The 18,655-nt window shown below is 38.3% G+C and overlaps 1 protein-coding gene across 10 annotated transcripts in view; it reads right to left on the bottom strand.

The window, feature by feature from the left end:
* Positions 1 to 18,655, bottom strand: part of LOC121737102 (transient receptor potential cation channel trpm) — a 282,713-nt gene that overhangs the window by 27,929 nt on the left and 236,129 nt on the right. For 5 of the 10 annotated variants that reach the window (XM_042128652.1, XM_042128648.1, XM_042128653.1 and 2 more), the window contains exons 16-20: positions 12,463 to 12,639; positions 8,333 to 8,490; positions 7,808 to 7,998; positions 7,164 to 7,309; positions 820 to 1,041 (exon numbers count right to left, since the gene is read on the bottom strand). In XM_042128652.1, coding sequence (XP_041984586.1) covers positions 820 to 1,041; positions 7,164 to 7,309; positions 7,808 to 7,998; positions 8,333 to 8,490; positions 12,463 to 12,639 — 894 coding nt within the window. Of the gene's footprint in view, positions 1 to 819; positions 1,042 to 2,626; positions 2,846 to 7,163; positions 7,310 to 7,807; positions 7,999 to 8,332; positions 8,491 to 12,462; positions 12,640 to 18,655 lie in introns of all 10 variants that reach the window. The other 5 variants (XM_042128649.1, XM_042128656.1, XM_042128650.1 and 2 more) reach the window with 4 other exon arrangements.

The following is an 18,655-nucleotide window of genomic DNA, read 5'->3' as shown; positions in this document are numbered from 1 at the left end:
TTTAGTTGTACAATTTAGTTGGATGCAATGTGCGAGCTCTCATAAGTCGCTATAGCTATTGGTGTACTATGCGATTTAGTTAGCCAACTTGAAATTCCGTCTGCGGTCGCTCTTACTGTACTTTTTATAATTGAAACCCATTCACGCTATTGTTTGTAACTTCAAAACAACAGAGGAACAAACAAATTAACATGAATAGATCCATTCGACGAATCGCTAGATAACATCCAAAGCTCATAAGTCAGCCAAATACACACCCATGTCATTCCGAATTTCACAATACGAGTGAAGCTGACCAAATCTACATTTGCATACAAATTGAAGTTACATGCGTGGGGGTTCGCTCATTTCAAAGGGAATATAGGTGACACGATTATTCTCAGCCCTTACAGCGTGTAAAATAAAAGAGAGATTTTAGCTGAATCGTAAGTTCAAAACAATAATATTACGTAATTGATTCAATTCTTAACGAGTTAGTAAGTTCGTAACTTCTTCGATGGGTTGCATCGTGGCAGCAGAATATGGGCCGTATGTCACGTTTGCTTTACAGCGACGTGTGAGGTATACAAGAAGGTGACAACGTATTGCGTCGTCAGACAGAGCAATAAATCTGCGGCACCAACGCGACGTGGGAGGATCGCCGCTGCGACGATGCATCGCAACAATGGAACGTGCCTTCGCTTTTCTTATATTTTTCCATCGGTCATCTATTATTATGTAGGCATTAACTTTAATTCCACTTTGAAATGTGCGTACACCGTGAAAATTAACTTAAAAGTAAAGAACAACTAAAAACTAAAAATAAAGCAGAAGAAAAACCTGATGCGAGACTTCGTTGACTTCGTTAAATATATTATTAAAGACGGCAATGAGGAGGTTTATGAGGAGTATATTGGCGACGAGGAGGTATATCGTCATGGCGACGGGCGTGATCCAGCGGCCGGTGACGCACGGGATGCCGTCCAGCTCCAGACCGCACTCGGGATCGATGTCCGGCGCGAACACCTCGCCGTACAGCATGAAGTACGGTTGAAAGAATATCTACGGAAAGGGGTGCGACTTTAACTCAAAATAAACGTGGCAAACCATAAACTTAAACGTGGCAAGCCATAAACTTAAACGGGGCAAACCATTAACTTAAACGTGGCAAAGTATAAAATTAAAAGTTTCAAATAATTAACTTAATATAAGTGAAAAGTGAACAAATAATTAACTCAAAATAACTTAAACGTGGCAAAAGGGGTGCTCGTATTTATAACTCGAAATATCGCAATCGTGGCAAACTATTACTAAAAATAACTTCAACATGGCAAAGTATCAACTTAAACGTGGCAAATAAAACTAAAAAGTGTACCTACAGTCTACATCACGCAAATAATACTAAACTAGTTATACGCAAGGAATAGGTGCCGTAACTAAAAACTAAAATTAAAATAAACGGCGTACGTCTATATACCTAAAATAGTACCGATTCTACCAATCTCGCAACAGGCTACAAATAAAAAAAAATCAAGAATGTGCTCATTGCGATGCACTTTTGAGCATTTCTAAATGCCGAAAATTGGTTCAGGGATAAATGGCGGACGTACATTATTTGGTGGGGTTTCGTCAAGTTACTTGTTGTTGTGGCTCGTGATGTGCCGGTTACAACTTACACTTGAGTTAAGTTATAGCCCGACCAAATAAGGTAACTCCAAGATCTGTAATTCATGAACCAATTCCTCAGACAGTAAAATATACGAGCATTGATTGAGTAAATGAGTATACAACAAGATGTTTGCAACAATTAATTACCGCCTGCACCTGACAGGCCTAATTGTTTCATAAGCGATTGTAACTTTAAGTGCTTCGAGTACTCTCTTATTTGCTTTACTCGACTGAATGTTGAGATTTATACAGGGTGTAACAAAAATAATTGATAATACTTTAGGGTGTGTACGTGTTCCTTGTAGATAGTTCACTGTGAAAGTAGCAGCGCTGAAAGACCATATTTCGTGACGCTCGGGCCCTTGCCCATATAAAAGTGAAAAAAAATCGTCTTTCAGCGCTGCTACTTTCACAGCGAACTCTCTACAAGGAACACGTACACACCCTAAAGTATTATCACTTATTTTTGTTACATACTGTATAATGCATATATATTTATTCATTCACTTTGCTATTATTCAAAACGTACCTAAGAAATTTAAAAGCAGGTGCCTTACTCCCGAAACTGATATCGATTTCGATTTTCGATTTCAACGGTTTTTTGACACTTTAGACATCTAAAAGATGTCTAAAAAATGTCAAAAAACCGTTGAAATCGAAAATCCAAATCAGTTTCGGGAGTAAGGCACCTGATTGCAACATACGTCGAACGACGACGAAATAACGTAGGTCCACGTTATTTCGTCGTCGTTCGACGTATGTTATTTTGTCGAGTTATGTCAAGCTCACCAGACTGAACACTGTCTTGACATAACCTGACTAAATGACGTAGGTCCTCTATCTGCCTATAAACCAATTTTTCATGGAACAATGCTCGTAAAGTACTTGTAAAGTTGCTCAAAAATGCTCACACTCAACACACTCCCGACTCGCAAAACAACGAACAACATCAACATTCTATTTTCCAACCGCCGCCAACCTGGTGGGATACGCCGTTGACTTCTATAAAGATGTTGTTAAACACCGCTATGAGCAAATTGACTAGCAAGATGTTGGCGATGAGGAGGTATATGCTCATGACGACGGGGGGTACCCAGTGCCCCACGCGGCACTCCTCGAGCCCGGGGAGGCCGCAGGGCGGGGCCATCTGCTCGGCGAACACTTCCCCGTACAGCATAAAGTACGGTTGGAAGAATACCTGTAAACGTTAGTGGTGAGCCAGCGATATTGAGTCTGTGATAGTATTACTGTATATTACTCATCTGTAAGTGATAACACAAGTACGGTAGATTTGTCTGTGTTATGCTAAGTACTCACATACGGTTTTGCTCGATCGAGCAATCACGTAGAGTAAAAACCACGGCTCGGGCTTTCGTCCACACATTCAGTATTGCTCGATAGTTTTACTCTAAATCGATATATTTAATTCCATCGAGCCGGCTCGATGCGAGCCTTCGAGCTGGCTCGATGCAGGCCTTTGAGCTGTGAATTTTGCGGTCCACACAATAATAATTATTACTCGATTTGGAGTGAAACTATCGAGCAAAACCGTAGGTATGTAAGTAAGTACTTAGCATTAGTGAAATTTTAATACAACCAAAATAGCGCGCGCGCCCTGTGTTTTCTTATTTGATGTTATTTGAAATCACGCTGCTGTGTGCGTGCGCTCCATTTGAGAACTCTAGTATTAGACATGGTCTACTGTATATACAGATATCAATATCAGTGGCCATGTGGACTCTCGCTTACGCAGACTCTAGTGTTGATGGCATCAAGGTATAGAATTTAACCCATTTAGACCCAAATGAAACTGAGCCATGGAAAATATGAATTTTCTTTATTAATTTATAGAAACCAATAAAATTATTAGGAAAACACAAAAAAACTTAAATTTTTTGGAATTCTTATATAAAAAAAAATTGCCGTCCTCAAATGGGGCCAATGGGTGTGAAAATTTTCGATACATATTTTATGAATGTACCGTGTTTTCACACATTTCTCAAATTGCCTTTGACCTTTTTCATGACGTAATGCTAGCCCATCAGAACAACGCGATTGTTGCGACAGTTTTTCGGGATATTGACCCTTCATGCTGCAGGTTTGGCAGTACAGATATGTATTGCTGGTTACAAGATTCTACCGCTTGTATGTCTCAAGTAATGACGACCAAATGCCACCGAAATTGGAGGTGATTCAATTCTTGTTTTTATTACTTTGATGATGCAGCCGCCATGCGTTTGCCACTGCTATATCCAGCATGTGCGTAAACAGTACCTACCAGTTACCACCAACTTTTGTTTAGTATAACAGCGCGAGAAAATCGATTGACCAGGTGACTTGACCCCACGCATATCCTTGTTATAGCTTTGATAAAAATGTAGGAAGCTAACGTCTACGTTCTTTCAACAGTAATACATCTGTTTACTTTTCCCAGAAGAAAAACGCTGTAATGGCTTCCCCCGATTGCAAAGACATTATAATCCAGCCGATGTAAAACAAATTCTGATTTAGTTGATCGAAACGGTAGTCAAACTCGTCGTTTTCTTTTTTTTTTCATATCCTTGACGGATACGAGAGGACACTTTTCTGTACTGCCTTGGCCAACAGTATCAGTTGCACAATAGCCAGCTACCCCTTGGAATAGTGAAAAACTGGTAAAGAGACACATGGTTGCGAAGGAAATACGAATAAATATATCTTTCCACTGTCATCTTTTTCTATCATAGCAACTTCCTGAAGTCGATAGTATTTATCATAGCTATTGAATACCCTTCAGTTCATTGATTATACGACATTGATCGGTGGACAAAAATTGGAATAATTTACATCCAATGTGCCCATTGGCCCCAAATAGGGACACTTGTATGAAACTACTCCTAATGTTATAAAAACTAAAGCTTTTCACACTAATATGTACATTTTTTATAAGTTATAGTGTAATGAGCTATTTCTAGTAAAAAAATATAAATGCCTAAAAGAATAACTTAAAAATAAAAAATACTAACTTGGCGTCATTTCGGATGTTAGAAACAGCTTCAGGAAAATTGTTATAAAACACTGTGAACTATTTTAATATTATTTGTTCCTTCTAGGAATAAGAAAAATACACTTTTAGCAAATTGACACTTACAATAAAAATAAGTATAAACTTGACAGACAAAAAATTTAAGTAATTTTAAAAGTGTCCTCGCTTGGGCACGGCGGGTCTATATGGGTTAAACAGCATGACTGAGGTGAGACATGTTCAATACTCGTGGAATAGGAGCAATACTGATATTTGGCTATTATATTAGTTGAAAAAAGTAGTATAAAAATAATATCAATCGATCACTGAGTAAATGTAGCTTAAAGATAAATAATTATTTACCCAACGCATGGACACCGCGCGCGGGAAGCGCGCCGCGCCGGTCGCATAGTAATTTACTAAGTGTCCATGATACATTTATTTAAAGGGACATTTGGTCAAAAATTACGTACCTTATTTTATTACATAATTATAATGAGAATCGAGTACCGAGTAATCTCCTTAAATATTGATCATGTCTCACCAGTCATGCTGTATACAAACAAATACGGTCCCGGCTGTGTTTAAGTGAGCGAGAGTCTAAAATATTGTTAGTATAAAGACAAAACGTAACAAACAACAAATGTTAATTAATATTACTGTAGCAATCAGTCATTGTCCTATCTTATTGCGAATATTTAATCAAGTAATTATTGTTTCTAAAAAATAAGTTGTACCTCACATTTAACATATCGAGAAGAATTTGATACAATTAAATCACTAGCAATTTTAAAAACTAAAAGCTACATCATTATACAATAATTTATTGAAATAAAAATATCGTACAACATCATAATTTATAACTGCGACACTTGGGAGTTCAGACGCGATATCTAGTTCACAAAGCGAGACTTTCAAATGAAATTTATTCGAAACAATGCAAATAAAGCGTTCGAGTTTTTAATATTTCCATCCCGTACCACTTGCGATAAATATAAGCTGGCTCGTTTGAAAAACGAATAAACGAGTAGTTTGTACGGTATAGAAGTTACTAGTGTCGGACCGAAGTTACGGCTTCAGCGTCGACCACCTTTGGCCGAAATAATCGTGTACGGATCGGCTTCAAAATAGCTACAGCAAAAAAAATATTTCCTCGAAAACAAATGTAAAAATTGAACAATTAGTTAATAGTTATATACTTAAAATGTTGTTGCTATTTATTTGAATATTATTTGTTATTTAACACTTCATTATTTTAGAGCTTTATTTAAATATAAAACTTTTTTTTAAATTTAGGGCCTGTTTCACCACTTTCTGATAAAGTGCCTAATAGGCTATTCACAACTTTTTTGACAGATTCTCCAATCTCCATACTTGATCTGTCAAGTTAATTGATGAAGTGGTGATACAGGCCCTTAATCTAAAAGTTGAAAAAAATATATCAACAATTTATCTTACAAACCAATTTGAAATCTAAAATATTATATTATTATTATTAAATAAACAAATAAATAAAACGCCGAATATGCACACCATGAGCCGTTTATTTTACTGATAAATCGGCTTCGGCTCAAAGTCGGTCTTCGGTCAGACACTAGCAGCTACTTATACTCATTCTAATCTTCGTTTGTGGTCTCATTATTTACGTTGTAAATGAATCGGTGCCTTGAAAAAGTATTACTCTTTGTTGTTTCAAGTCAGAGAAAGATAACAATGTTGTCTCTTAATTAATTTTAAAGAAATATTTTTACATCCAGTGAAAAGGAATATTTCTTATTATTGTGTCCTCAATGTTTAAGTTTGTCCTGTGTGTAGCAAGAATAATCTAAAGGAAAAATGTTAAACTACCATTTTGATTTGGATTCGAAATCTTACCGCGCGGTTGCTTCTCACCAAATTATACTTCTTAGATCCGAAAACGATTTTGCTTCGATTCGAAAAAATGCGCGGAAAGTAAACGTTGACTGACGAACCGGAAAGTTTTCGAATTTGAATCGAAAGACTTTCGGCCCTAGCTCCTAAAAAGATTACGTAGAGACCTACGAATAATAAAAACTAAGGAATCGTAACTCCCATACTATTACCGTTTTAAATTTGGTTCCTTTTGATCTGTCATGTAACGTCAGCCTAGTACAGTAGTACCGCTCAAGGTCACCTAAATATTGCAAATGTATTGAAATGTGTACCTAAGGTACACTTTTTTGACAAGTATTGTGGCGCATGTTTTTTGACGGAGTTACTTTTCCTTAGTTTTTATTATTCTTAGGTAGAGACAAAGTATTATGTTATTGGTTATGGTATTATTCTTAGGTAGAGACAAAGTATTATGTTAATTAATGGCGGCCTCAGCCATTGCGAGTCCCCGGGCGGAAGGTCTTTGCGAGGCCCTTACGGGGCCCCTGCAAGAGCGAAGTCCCAGCCGATTGCTGTTCACCACCCCTTAGGGCCGCCACTGGTCCCTAAACAGGGTCGAGTGGGTAGAGACAATATTCATATTTCCTAACCAACTTACCTCCCTGATGAGGTACCAGCTGGCCTCCTTGTCCGGATGGAGTATGGCCTGACGCGCCACGCCGAAGCTCATCAGCACCACCAGCAACAGCACCACGAAGTAGATCATGTTCTTCACCATCTTACCCATCATGGTGACCAGAGGACCTGGGGACATTGGCCTGTGTTAGTGATTAATGCAGTGTTATATTTAAAGTGTCTCTGTATCAATTATTTTGATCCAGACCTTTTCCCTCGAAAAAACAGGTGTTGTGTTTGATAATTCTCTGTTATATAGGCAAATTTGGATCACTGCGTATGTACCTATTGTATCTCCCAAGAACCAACCCAATAAACAGAATTTGGTCTCATCAGTATATTTGTGTCTGTCCGTTACATTGCAGCTACCAAATTAATAAACCACCAATTTTATGCTATACACATCCTGTTATAAAAAATCGTAGAAAAACGAAGACTGTTTGAAAGAATTACAAATTCAGTTTTATTTAATTAATATTAATTTAGGGCTCCCACAGAACTACGAATTCGCATCGTATCTCAAATAATATCTGCGACAAAACTCATACTAAAATGACATTACGATGCGAATTCGTAGTTTTGTGTGGGAGCCCTAAGTCTTTGCAAGTAAAATTTCTTTCCACTCACCCAGATACTTATTAACTCCCAGGATGTTCAGTATCCTGAGATACCAGTAGATGATGTCCACGCAGTAGATGACGCGGCCGACGTCCATGGCACCGGCGCGCAGCCGCAGCGTCAGCCCCACCAGGAAGAAGATGATGAAGCCGGCGTCGTACGTATTCCACATGTTCCACGCCCACACGCTGAACTTGTGTCTACAAACACCATCAAAAATCGGACGAGCGCTTTTGGAGATATGTATCTTAAAATGCAAGGCAGTAAAAATTTACGAGTTTAAATTTACGCACAGTATGTTAGTTATACGTTGACATAAGATCATCTGTCTCTTCCGATTAAAACCTAGTTTTACTTAAAAGTCTTATCATATTTGCTACGGGATTTGGATGACGGTCTTTAAACTTTGGTCAGGGAATTATTATCCATAACTTTATTTTAAAGTGTGAGGAAACCAATAGAAATAGAGCCATAAAAATCCACAGCCGTACATAGAACCTCCTCTACGTACGCCACTGAGTTGGCTCCACTCACCGTATGGCCACAGGCTCCGAGGTGATGATCTCCCTGATCTTCTCGCAGAGGAAGGTGATGATGTAGCAGATGGAGTAGACCTCGGGCCAGGAGGGCGCCGCCGTCATCCGCACCAGTACCGTGTACGTGAACATCAGCAGGAACAGGATGTACGCGATCTGGCCATCAACATTATTATAATCATATTTAAACTAACAACAAATAGCTAGTATTTCTTAACATGAAATATGTAAGTGGGCACCTAGACGATCAATTTTATTGTGCAATATCATGGAACAATTTATTTGGCAATTAGATTGAAGGCGTGCGATATTTAATATCAACTCTAGACGGTCAATAATATTGCGTAAAACGTGATATTGCACATTAAATATTGATCGTCTAGGGGGGCCGCTTACACAGTATTTCATAACATGAAATTTTTTATACCTCTGAAATTCTTCTTCTTCCCAATAAAAAAAAAAGAATCATCAAAATCGGTTCACATCCGTGAACACTGAACAAACAAAAAAGCTCTTTATAATTGAAGTTGAAATACAACGTTGATACTAGAGGCGATAATCGCTACATCGTAAGCACATAATATTGTCTTCGAAGATGCACTACGTCGTAGACGCACTACGTCGTAGACGCACTACGTCGTAGATGCACTACGTCGTAGATGCACTACGTCGTAGCCGCACTACGTCGTAGACGCACTACGTCGTAGATGCACTACGTCGTAGCCGCACTACATCGTAGACGCACTACGTCGTAGATGCACTACGTCGTAGCCGCACTACGTCGTAGACGCACTACGTCGTAGATGCACTACGTCGTAGATGCACTACGTCGTAGCCGCACTACGTCGTAGATGCACTACGTCGTAGCCGCACTACGTCGTAGATGCACTACGTCGTAGCCGCACTACGTCGTAGACGCACTACGTCGTAGACGCACTACGTCGTAGATGCACTACGTCGTAGATGCACTACGTTGTAGCCGCACTACGTCGTAGATGCACTACGTCGTAGATGCACTACGTCGTAGACGCACTACATCGTAGACGCACTACATCGTAGACGCACTACGTCGTAGACGCACTACGTCGTAGACTACGTCGTAGATGCACTACGTCGTAGACGCACTACGTCGTAGACGCACTACGTCGTAGATGCACTACGTCGTAGCCGCACTACATCGTAGACGCACTACGTCGTAGATGCACTACGTCGTAGCCGCACTACGTCGTAGACGCACTACGTCGTATACGCACTACGTCGTAGACGCACTACGTCGTAGATGCACTACGTCGTAGACGCACTACATCGTAGACGCACTACATCGTAGACGCACTACGTCGTAGACGCACTACGTCGTAGACTACGTCGTAGATGCACTACGTCGTAGACGCACTACGTCGTAGATGCACTACGTCGTAGACGCACTACGTCGTAGACGCACTACGTCGTAGACGCACTACGTCGTAGACTACGTCGTAGATGCACTACGTCGTAGACGCACTACGTCGTAGATGCACTACGTCGTAGACGCACTACATCGTAGACGCACTACGTCGTAAAGGCACTACGTCGTAGAGGCACTACGTCGTAAATCGTCGTACATCGTACAATCAAAACGTCATAAGTAGATGACCTAATAACCCCTAGATAACGCAACATAGCGGAGCAAGCTTATGTTGATTTTAACTTTAATATTGTTGCTAAGTAAACTAACGCATACACTTTATTAATAACTGCTTCTGCGCCAACACAGACTGAACTGTGCAATATTCAAATTAAACATCAACTTAGTCTTCAAGATAGCAAAGATATTATTTTTAATCTAAAAAGTTTATGCAGATATTCTTATTTCATTTACCAAAAGCATCAAACCTCATGAAATGATACATTACTTAAAATATGATTTTCTATATTATTACTTTAATATTATAACACGAAAGTATTTTGTCTGTCTGCCTTTCTGTTACTCTGGTCATTGTCATTCTTCCACGTTTGAGTGCTCTAATTGCTGAACCGAGTTCAATAAAATTTACATAAATACGAAAAGCCGAGCAAAGGACACGGGACAGTTTATTGATATAAATATTGTTAAAAAGTAGGCTTTTTTCCAGTAAAATAAAATAAAATATATAATAAGTCTCTTACATCGCGCTAACGCTTGCCCAACATCTTTCTATAAGAGGTGGTATCCTTACACATTCGAGTTTTGATTTTTTTCGATTGTTATTACTATTTTACGTTATTTAATAAGTCAGTACTTTTTATTATATACAGTGACGTAACCTCAAACCTATCAATGATAATTAGTTTATGGGTTAAGATTTGTAATTGGGGGGCTAAATAAGCTTAAAAATTTGGCATAATATATAAAGTTTAATTTTAAAAAATGAAATATTATGTGCACACTGCACAGCTGTTTTGATTTAAGGGGTAACAGGGTTTTTTTTATAAAAGCTTTTGACATCGCGCGCTATAAACTGAAGTCCACGCGGACGAAGTCGCGGGCAGTAGTACAATAATACGGGCGAAATACTTTATGTGGCAAAGAAACGTTTGCCGGTACAGCTAGTTATATTATAATATCATATCATATTATCATGGCAAAAGGTATGGTACCCTTGCGATAAACGATTTTCTTTGCAAACGAAGTTGCGAGCAACCTCTAGCATATAAATATTCATCCTCAAGGAACATTAGAACGTGAATAACGAGAGTTTAATGATGCCGCTCATCCAAAAATACCTTATTGATTGACTTATAAAAATACATTACAATACCTAAACAAAATTGTACTCTAAAACAATGGTTTTAAGTGCAGTTTACGTTGAGCAGGTGTTAAACACTTTATAACTTTCGTGTCAAGGCGCAAACTGTTATAATAATAATAATAATAATATCTATGGACGCTTCACACCACGTCAGTCTGACCCCGTGCTAAGTACCTAAAGGACTTGTGTTACAGGTACCAGACAACGGAAATATATTTAATACTTTTATACTATACACATAATTAAGATTTTTATTATATCATACACATATTTAATACACATCCAGACCCGGGAACATTGGAAACTTTTTTGTTCCGTCGGCGGGATTCGAACCCGCGACCCCCGGCTTGAGCTACCAACGCGCTCACCACTGAGCCACAGAGGTCGTAAATGATTGATGTGAAACTATATCTGGAAAATACTAAGTGCCGCCATAATAAACGTGAAAAGCAGTAAGCTAATTCAACGGTTTTTAGTAATTGAAATCATATCAACACACATTCAAGTTTTTCGTGCATGCGTGGGCTGTTGTGATATTATAATATAGTTTTTCTAATTCAAATCATCTGACGTCACATTTATGTGTTAGTGCGCCGATCCAGCCTATTTAGTATGAAAATAGTTTACTTTTGGTTTTTATACTGTGGTGCTGCCGTAAACATAACGTGATCGTATTTTAAGTACTGTAATTAAATGTATACTAAAAGTACTTTCTAGAAAACACCTTATAACTAAAGAGTCCAAGTAAGTGCATAAGCTGAGAACTGTTTTTGTAGACGCGACATAAGGTCGAGATATCTCTCAGATAACCATCTTGTACCTATCTATTTGTCGAGCAAATCTTTGCCAGGCTAAGCAGTAATCAGTTCTCAAAGCCCGCATCTTATCAGATGTTAAGCTACCTCTACACGTCGGTGGACATATCTGATATCATGATTACGTGATAAAGTGTAGTGTGATTGTGTGTGTGAATGTGTAAATAATATATTATATTACGATAAAATTGTCCGGCGTGCATCCGTTGTTTGATTGCCATAACACAAGTTTTAACTTAGCATGGGATTAGACGACGTGATGTACGCTACCTGGCTTTTATACTATTGTATATTATTGTATGCTTAATAAAGAATTTGAATTTGAATCTGATAATACCCCGACTTCACGTCAGCGGGGTCAGCTGCAGATGACGGTTCGAGACGCATCCGTCGACGTGTAGAGGCATCTTGTCGTTTTTTTAATTATTTTTTACCACATTCATCTTATTGAGGTATAATAAATAAAATTATTGGGGCACAAAACTTCATAAGATCATAAAATGTCTATTTTGATTTTATCATAACTAATAGACAAATGAACTCACCGAATCCGCCCAGAACTTGGTGATGGGCGCGGTGAAGAACTCGTATATCTTCTTGCGCAGGCGCAACGGGCGCGCGCGCGGCGGCTCCGGCTCGGGCGGCTCCCAGCCCACCTTGCCCACGCGCCCGTTCGCGTCCACCCGCGTCTCGCATTCCACCCCTGAGCCAATCAACGCCTGCTTGAGTAAAGTCACACATTATCCCCGGCCGATCAACGCCTGCAGCTGTTACAGTGAAATGTCGCGAACCAATCGGAACCTGCTTCAGTCAAGTCACACATTATCCCCAGCCAATCAACGCCTGCCTAAGTTGAGGTGGCTTTCCGATCCACGTTGCACGCGACCGCCACCGTCGCAAATTCAAATAAAATGTCATTTTATGAACTAGGCTATAGGTTTTAATTCTTACTGACATTCATCTAGCGACCAATGCTGCCACTGCTTTGTAGTGGCGTAGGCCAAAATGAAACCTATAGCCTAATCTGTAAAAGGGCATTTTGTTTGAATTTTTGTGGGTCGCAATTGCGTGCTGCGGGGACCGGAAACCCATCTTAATACAGTAAAATATCGCGAGTCAATCGACGCCTGCTTCAGTAAATTAAAACTAAATATCGCCAATGACAATGCTGAATAAAAGCCCGACGATAAAGCTGACTCGTAGCTTCACACTGTGCCTTACAACAGTGTGAAGCCTAGACTTTCGAAGCGACGATGTAGTGAGGCCTAAAGGATTTCTCAAAAGCCCAACGCATTTAAACAGTCCAAGAGGTTCAGATAGTCCAAGAATATGGATTCTAATATCTCAAACGTCGTTTAGAACATTGACCGGTCACCACATTGTCACATACACTATTAGACGCTTTATTCGAAAGTCCGCCTTTTGATGTTACCGGCGACCATATCCGGTCACTACATTGCCCCGACTGGCAGAATTGTGTGCGAACGGAAGGCCAATTTGTCGCTCAAAGACAGACCTTTGTTAAATTAAAGCCACCATACGGCCGATCGAATCTGGTCGGACTAAGCCCGGGCACGCACTAGCGGCCAAGCCGCAGCGGCCAGGTCGCGGCGGCCATCGAGATAGATTAGTATGAAACCGCCATAGACGACGCGCACCTGGCCGCAACGCGACCTGCGGCCACACCATACTTTCGATGGCCGCCGCGGCCTGCTAGTGCGCGCCCGGGCTAAAGCCCTCTGTACACATTGGGCCAACGAATAAAGCAATCAGCCAACGTGTAGACTGTCTAGTTCGGAATGTCGCCCCCAACTTAGTATGGCCACGTAGGCCCCATATTATGTGTGCAGCGAGCTTAACCGGCCGACATGACTGGCCTCGTTTTGTTCTACCGTGTGTACAGTGCACTAGTCCGGTCGGCCTGTGATCAGTTTCATCTGATTCGATCGGCCTCCCCGTATATGGATCCTTAAAAGGCCAGCATCATTTTAAAACATGTATTCCGCGTCTACAATATATAAAAAATAACACATAGCTAGCCGGTCAGGCGTACTTTTGTTATACGTGTACGTGACTCTTTGTCACTCGACGAGGCGTAGTTTAAGCGACCTCTGTTTCACAAAACTCTGTCTTTACTTTAACTGCTTGCCTTCAAGTAAGTTTTCGAAATAAAATAGTGCATTAGAAGTAATATTCCGCACAATACAAAACTACTTCGGTAGCGAAAAATCTTTTAATACCAAAATCCAATTTCCAAACTTCACTCCAGTGTTTTCGTGAAACTCTTTTCTGAAGACTTTAATCAATATTTTCGAACAGCTATTGAAAATAACGAAGAAAATATTTATCAAAGTGGAATAGAGAAGTGAAAAGCATACTCTAGGCTGATATAACTAGGTCATTAAAATATTCTATTTCATATCCACATAAAGGGCTTATGAGCAATATTTTCAATCAATATTAAAAGTTTTTCATGAATGCTAGGGGCACTTCTCCTGTCATGCGTGTTATCGCCCGCACGCGGATCTGATCCGCATGTAAGTTGCCCAATGACCGCATCCTATCATTTCATAGTGCTATCATGCGGGCAACACGCGCGGCAGGAGCATGTTACCCTCATGCGGACCGGATCCGCGGGTGCCAACACGCATGATAGGAAAACTTTTCTTACATATATTGCTCTTCCCTCATTTCATGAAGACAGCGATTATTACCCAGCGATTATGCAAAATTCGCTGTCTCTGTTTGTCATAAAATTATGACTATCTGTAGCTTTGTCCACATTGTGCCTTTTTCTGTTCATCAAGGGCATGCCTCACGTTCGCTGTAAACAGCGAACGTGAGGCATGCCCGTAACGCGCGTCCAAATCCATACGCGTTGAAAGAAAAGTGTCATAGCGCGCGCTACGATTACAACGCGCGTGACGGGCATGCCTCACGTTCGCTGTTGACAGCGCTATAAGGCATGCCCTTGATGAACAGAAAAAGGCACAATGTGGACAAAGCTAATGTACATAATGAGACAAAATAAAAGTACTATTTGTACAGTTGTTTGCCGTGAAATATTTTAATAAGTAAGAGGGCTTAAGTACATCTCAACCTTGTCTCATAAAAACAAACCAGACACGGAGGAATTTCATAAGCAAAGAATATGTTGCTATAAAATATAAATACCAAAATTTCCTAATTTTATTATATTGTAATACACGATATTACTACTTTTTATTACTCAAATATTTTATCTTCATAATATTAATAAAATTCGTCGATTAATAAATACGAGCGTCGATTTTCAATTGACCTCTTTCTCCATAACAAAATTGCTCAATTTCTTAGTTAAACTAAATATGTATAACCCGACCAAAAATAACTTGAAGATTTAATGACGTCACTACAACACGACATTGCCATCCCTTATCAGCTATGTCTCAAGATATTTGGAATTGCACTTACTAGTTACTGCAATAAACGTAACGTAGAATGGTCTACAGAATTTCATTGTAACTCATCCAAATTAACCAACAACACGTACTAAATGATGCAGTGATTGAATTAAGTCTAGGATTAATTTGCATACCCAGTTAACACACTGTGGTACAATATAATATATGAAGACGTGAGTGGAAGAACCAAATAACTCACATTTCATAACAGATGGACAATTACTCATTTTTCCGTTTCATTTTGAACAAACCTTGTAACTTATCTATTTCATTACTTACATGTCTAACCGCCGTACTCAGAGACATTTACTTCAATTTAATGAAAAGTTTGATAGATAATGTATGGGGCTTATGTCAAAATTTTGAATGAATTACATTTAACTTATAAATATTCCACTCTGAGTGCGGCAGTAATATATCTGGCTACACATAAAATTCAAAGTTTTACCACAATTTTTTCTATTTGAAATAATTTTCCGGCCCTAAGGCCTCCATTTATCCAAAAACGGCAATTTTTTACTGTTATTTTCCTGGTTCTTCCACTCACGTCTGTATATCTAAATATATTCAAGGTAACCTCCAAGAATGAACTCTTGTTGTCTTCAGTCTAGACGCTGGTTGCGATTAGCTGAACACGCGAAACACTCGTCAAACATCATTTACCGTCTTCACTATAATCGAACACAGCGATTTGCTTCTTTGTATTTAATACTAATATTAAATAGAGAAAAGATGTTATTGTTTGTTTCATATAACTGATTTGATTTTATGAAATTGTTCGCAGACTTCAAGTATTTGTAGAACATATTATGGCAGCCATTTTAAAGTTTACCTAGTATCAATTCCAGTATTCGGCCTCGGGCGAAGCACGTCATGACCGACCGAGGATTTGCCTCACGAGGCAGACTCGCGAGGCTGCTCTCACAATCAGTACGCGGCTATTTATTCACATATTTTGTTTCTTGTTCGATCCAGGCTTACGAAACTTTAACATTTTTAACTTACTTTAAACTATGGTTGTGTTTGGATTGCCATTTCTAAAAGTAACTACCAATTTGTCTCTATATATGTCCGATTTCTCATCGTGCTAGATCGAATAAGGAACAATGCTGCATTATTATTGTAAAATAATAATTCTCTAATAAATTTAAAAATAATAATTCTCTAATTATTATTTCAAATCAAAAATAATGCAAGCTACGATGCAAGTCTATTTTCAGTACTCAGAATCTTGTGGTCCGATTCATCCGCCTAATTAATAAATAAATAAAATAAATTACACATTTAAACTTAATTAATACTTTAAAAGATTTCTCGCTACAATATTAAATAGAAGCAGTTAGGAATATCGATCGCTGATTAGAATAAAATAAAAATACTACTGCCAAAAGCGATACTACTGACGATAGAATAGTCAAAAATAGTCAGAAAATTACTATGATTTCAATATACAGTTAAACCAATTTGAGAATCTGAAAATGACATAAGTATTAAGTATGAAGGAAATGATTCTTGAAAGCCGTTAAAGTCGTGGTTATATTTTATGTATATTTTTCCAATCTTTAGATCGTTGAAAAAGTAAACACTAACGACTGCATTTCAAGAGATTTAATCATTACTTAAAATTTTAATGAAGAGTAACGCTCCATACTTTTTGTGTAAAACTTCTAAGTTACTCGTAAGTAAATTTTAAGAAATGTGTTTGAGTGCGGTCGTTAGTGTAGACCATAGGTTCTCAATGTGGGCGATAACGCCCCCTTTGGGCGTTTGAGACTTTCAGGGGGGCAGTAGAAGAGACATAGAAAATTAGGGGGTCTTGAGATGGGGCGTGGGTAGATTAATTTTTTTTTTCATAACTTTTTGAGGATAGTATTATAATTTATTTTAGATTCTATTTAAATATCTGTTTGTTATTAATTATAGTAATAAAGCATGATTTTTTTATATTTAAAAATATTTCCACGCCCTAGAGGCAGAAATTGTGAACTATAAAAATAATAATAATAAGAACATTGTAACCAATTTCACGGAAATAAAGACTTACTTACTTACTTAAAAAATATAGTCTAAAAAGGCAAAAAATACACGCTTATCACGTGCTAAAGTAAAATAAAAATTAATATCGTTTTATTTTCGTTATTGTAGGTGTTGTAATCATTTGTATAATCAAAAATGTCAAAAAAAAATCCTCAATATACTAAGCATGCGTTTTAATTGCTCCCATTGAAACATTCTTCTTTCATTCTTCATTTTAAACTCAGAAATAAGATAGGGGTCATACGTATACGGTCATCTTACGACTTTAATATAATATCAGCTTACGTTTAAATATAATCGTGGCAATAGCTGTTTTAAATCCGCGACAGATGGTAAGTAAAATTAAGATGGGGGGCTCTAGAAAAAAACATATTCTAAAAGTGGACGGTGAGCAAAATAAGGTTGAGAAACTATGGTGTAGACTGTAAACTATAATAAATACATAGTTGCCTGGATAAATACATAGGCTATAATTACTTAGACTTATAAATCCGCAACTGTGTCTGTCATTCTGTTACCCCTTGACGCTAAAATTGCTTAGCCGATTTTGATGCGTATAAAATATATACACTTTGGGCGATAAGCCAATTTCTGCGCAAACCAACATCAAGTAGGCTAATAAGTAAGCATAGTAAGGCAATACAATATGTACGGTTCCATGGGTTTAAGCGCCTGTTACAGTAACCAGCAAAATATAATGTTTAAGTAAGTAAAAAACTTAGAAAATTACAAATAATCGTTCGTATCATAAGCAATTTTGTAAATTGTAAAATTTGACCTTTTATGCGGCTCGGATTATTTGTAAAGGTCTCCTGTGGGTGTTCACTCTCGAGGTATACTTTTAGATCTCATTTAATCCTTTTATAATATAAAAAAGTTTTTAGCCAGGTAGCCTTCTTAAACAAATACTTCACAAGTTTGACAACAAAATGTATAAAATGGATTTGAGAAAAGGCATATTCTCACATGACATCTCATTAAATAGATTTTCTATATCCGTCGAAATATTGTAATGGGGGGATGCAAAATATAGCTGGCGTTTACTCAATTGGCCACATGCAAAATGATCAAAATGATACTTACAGTGCTAGAGCCTTTTCATTTGACATTATTTATGTACTAAAGCACTAAACCATCTCGTACCGTGGTCAGTTAAAAAAATATTATTTTTCAAGCCCAACTTTTACACTAAATCCAAATTAGATTTTGAAAAAGAGTTTATAATACCAGTGCGAATATGATTCGGAAAAGTAACGCG

The sequence above is a fragment of the Aricia agestis genome, chromosome 20 (genome assembly GCF_905147365.1).
Source record: "Aricia agestis chromosome 20, ilAriAges1.1, whole genome shotgun sequence".
NCBI lineage: Eukaryota > Metazoa > Arthropoda > Insecta > Lepidoptera > Lycaenidae > Aricia > Aricia agestis.
The sequence above is the reverse complement of the archived record's forward strand: the minus strand, read 5'-3'. Positions and strand labels throughout refer to the sequence as shown.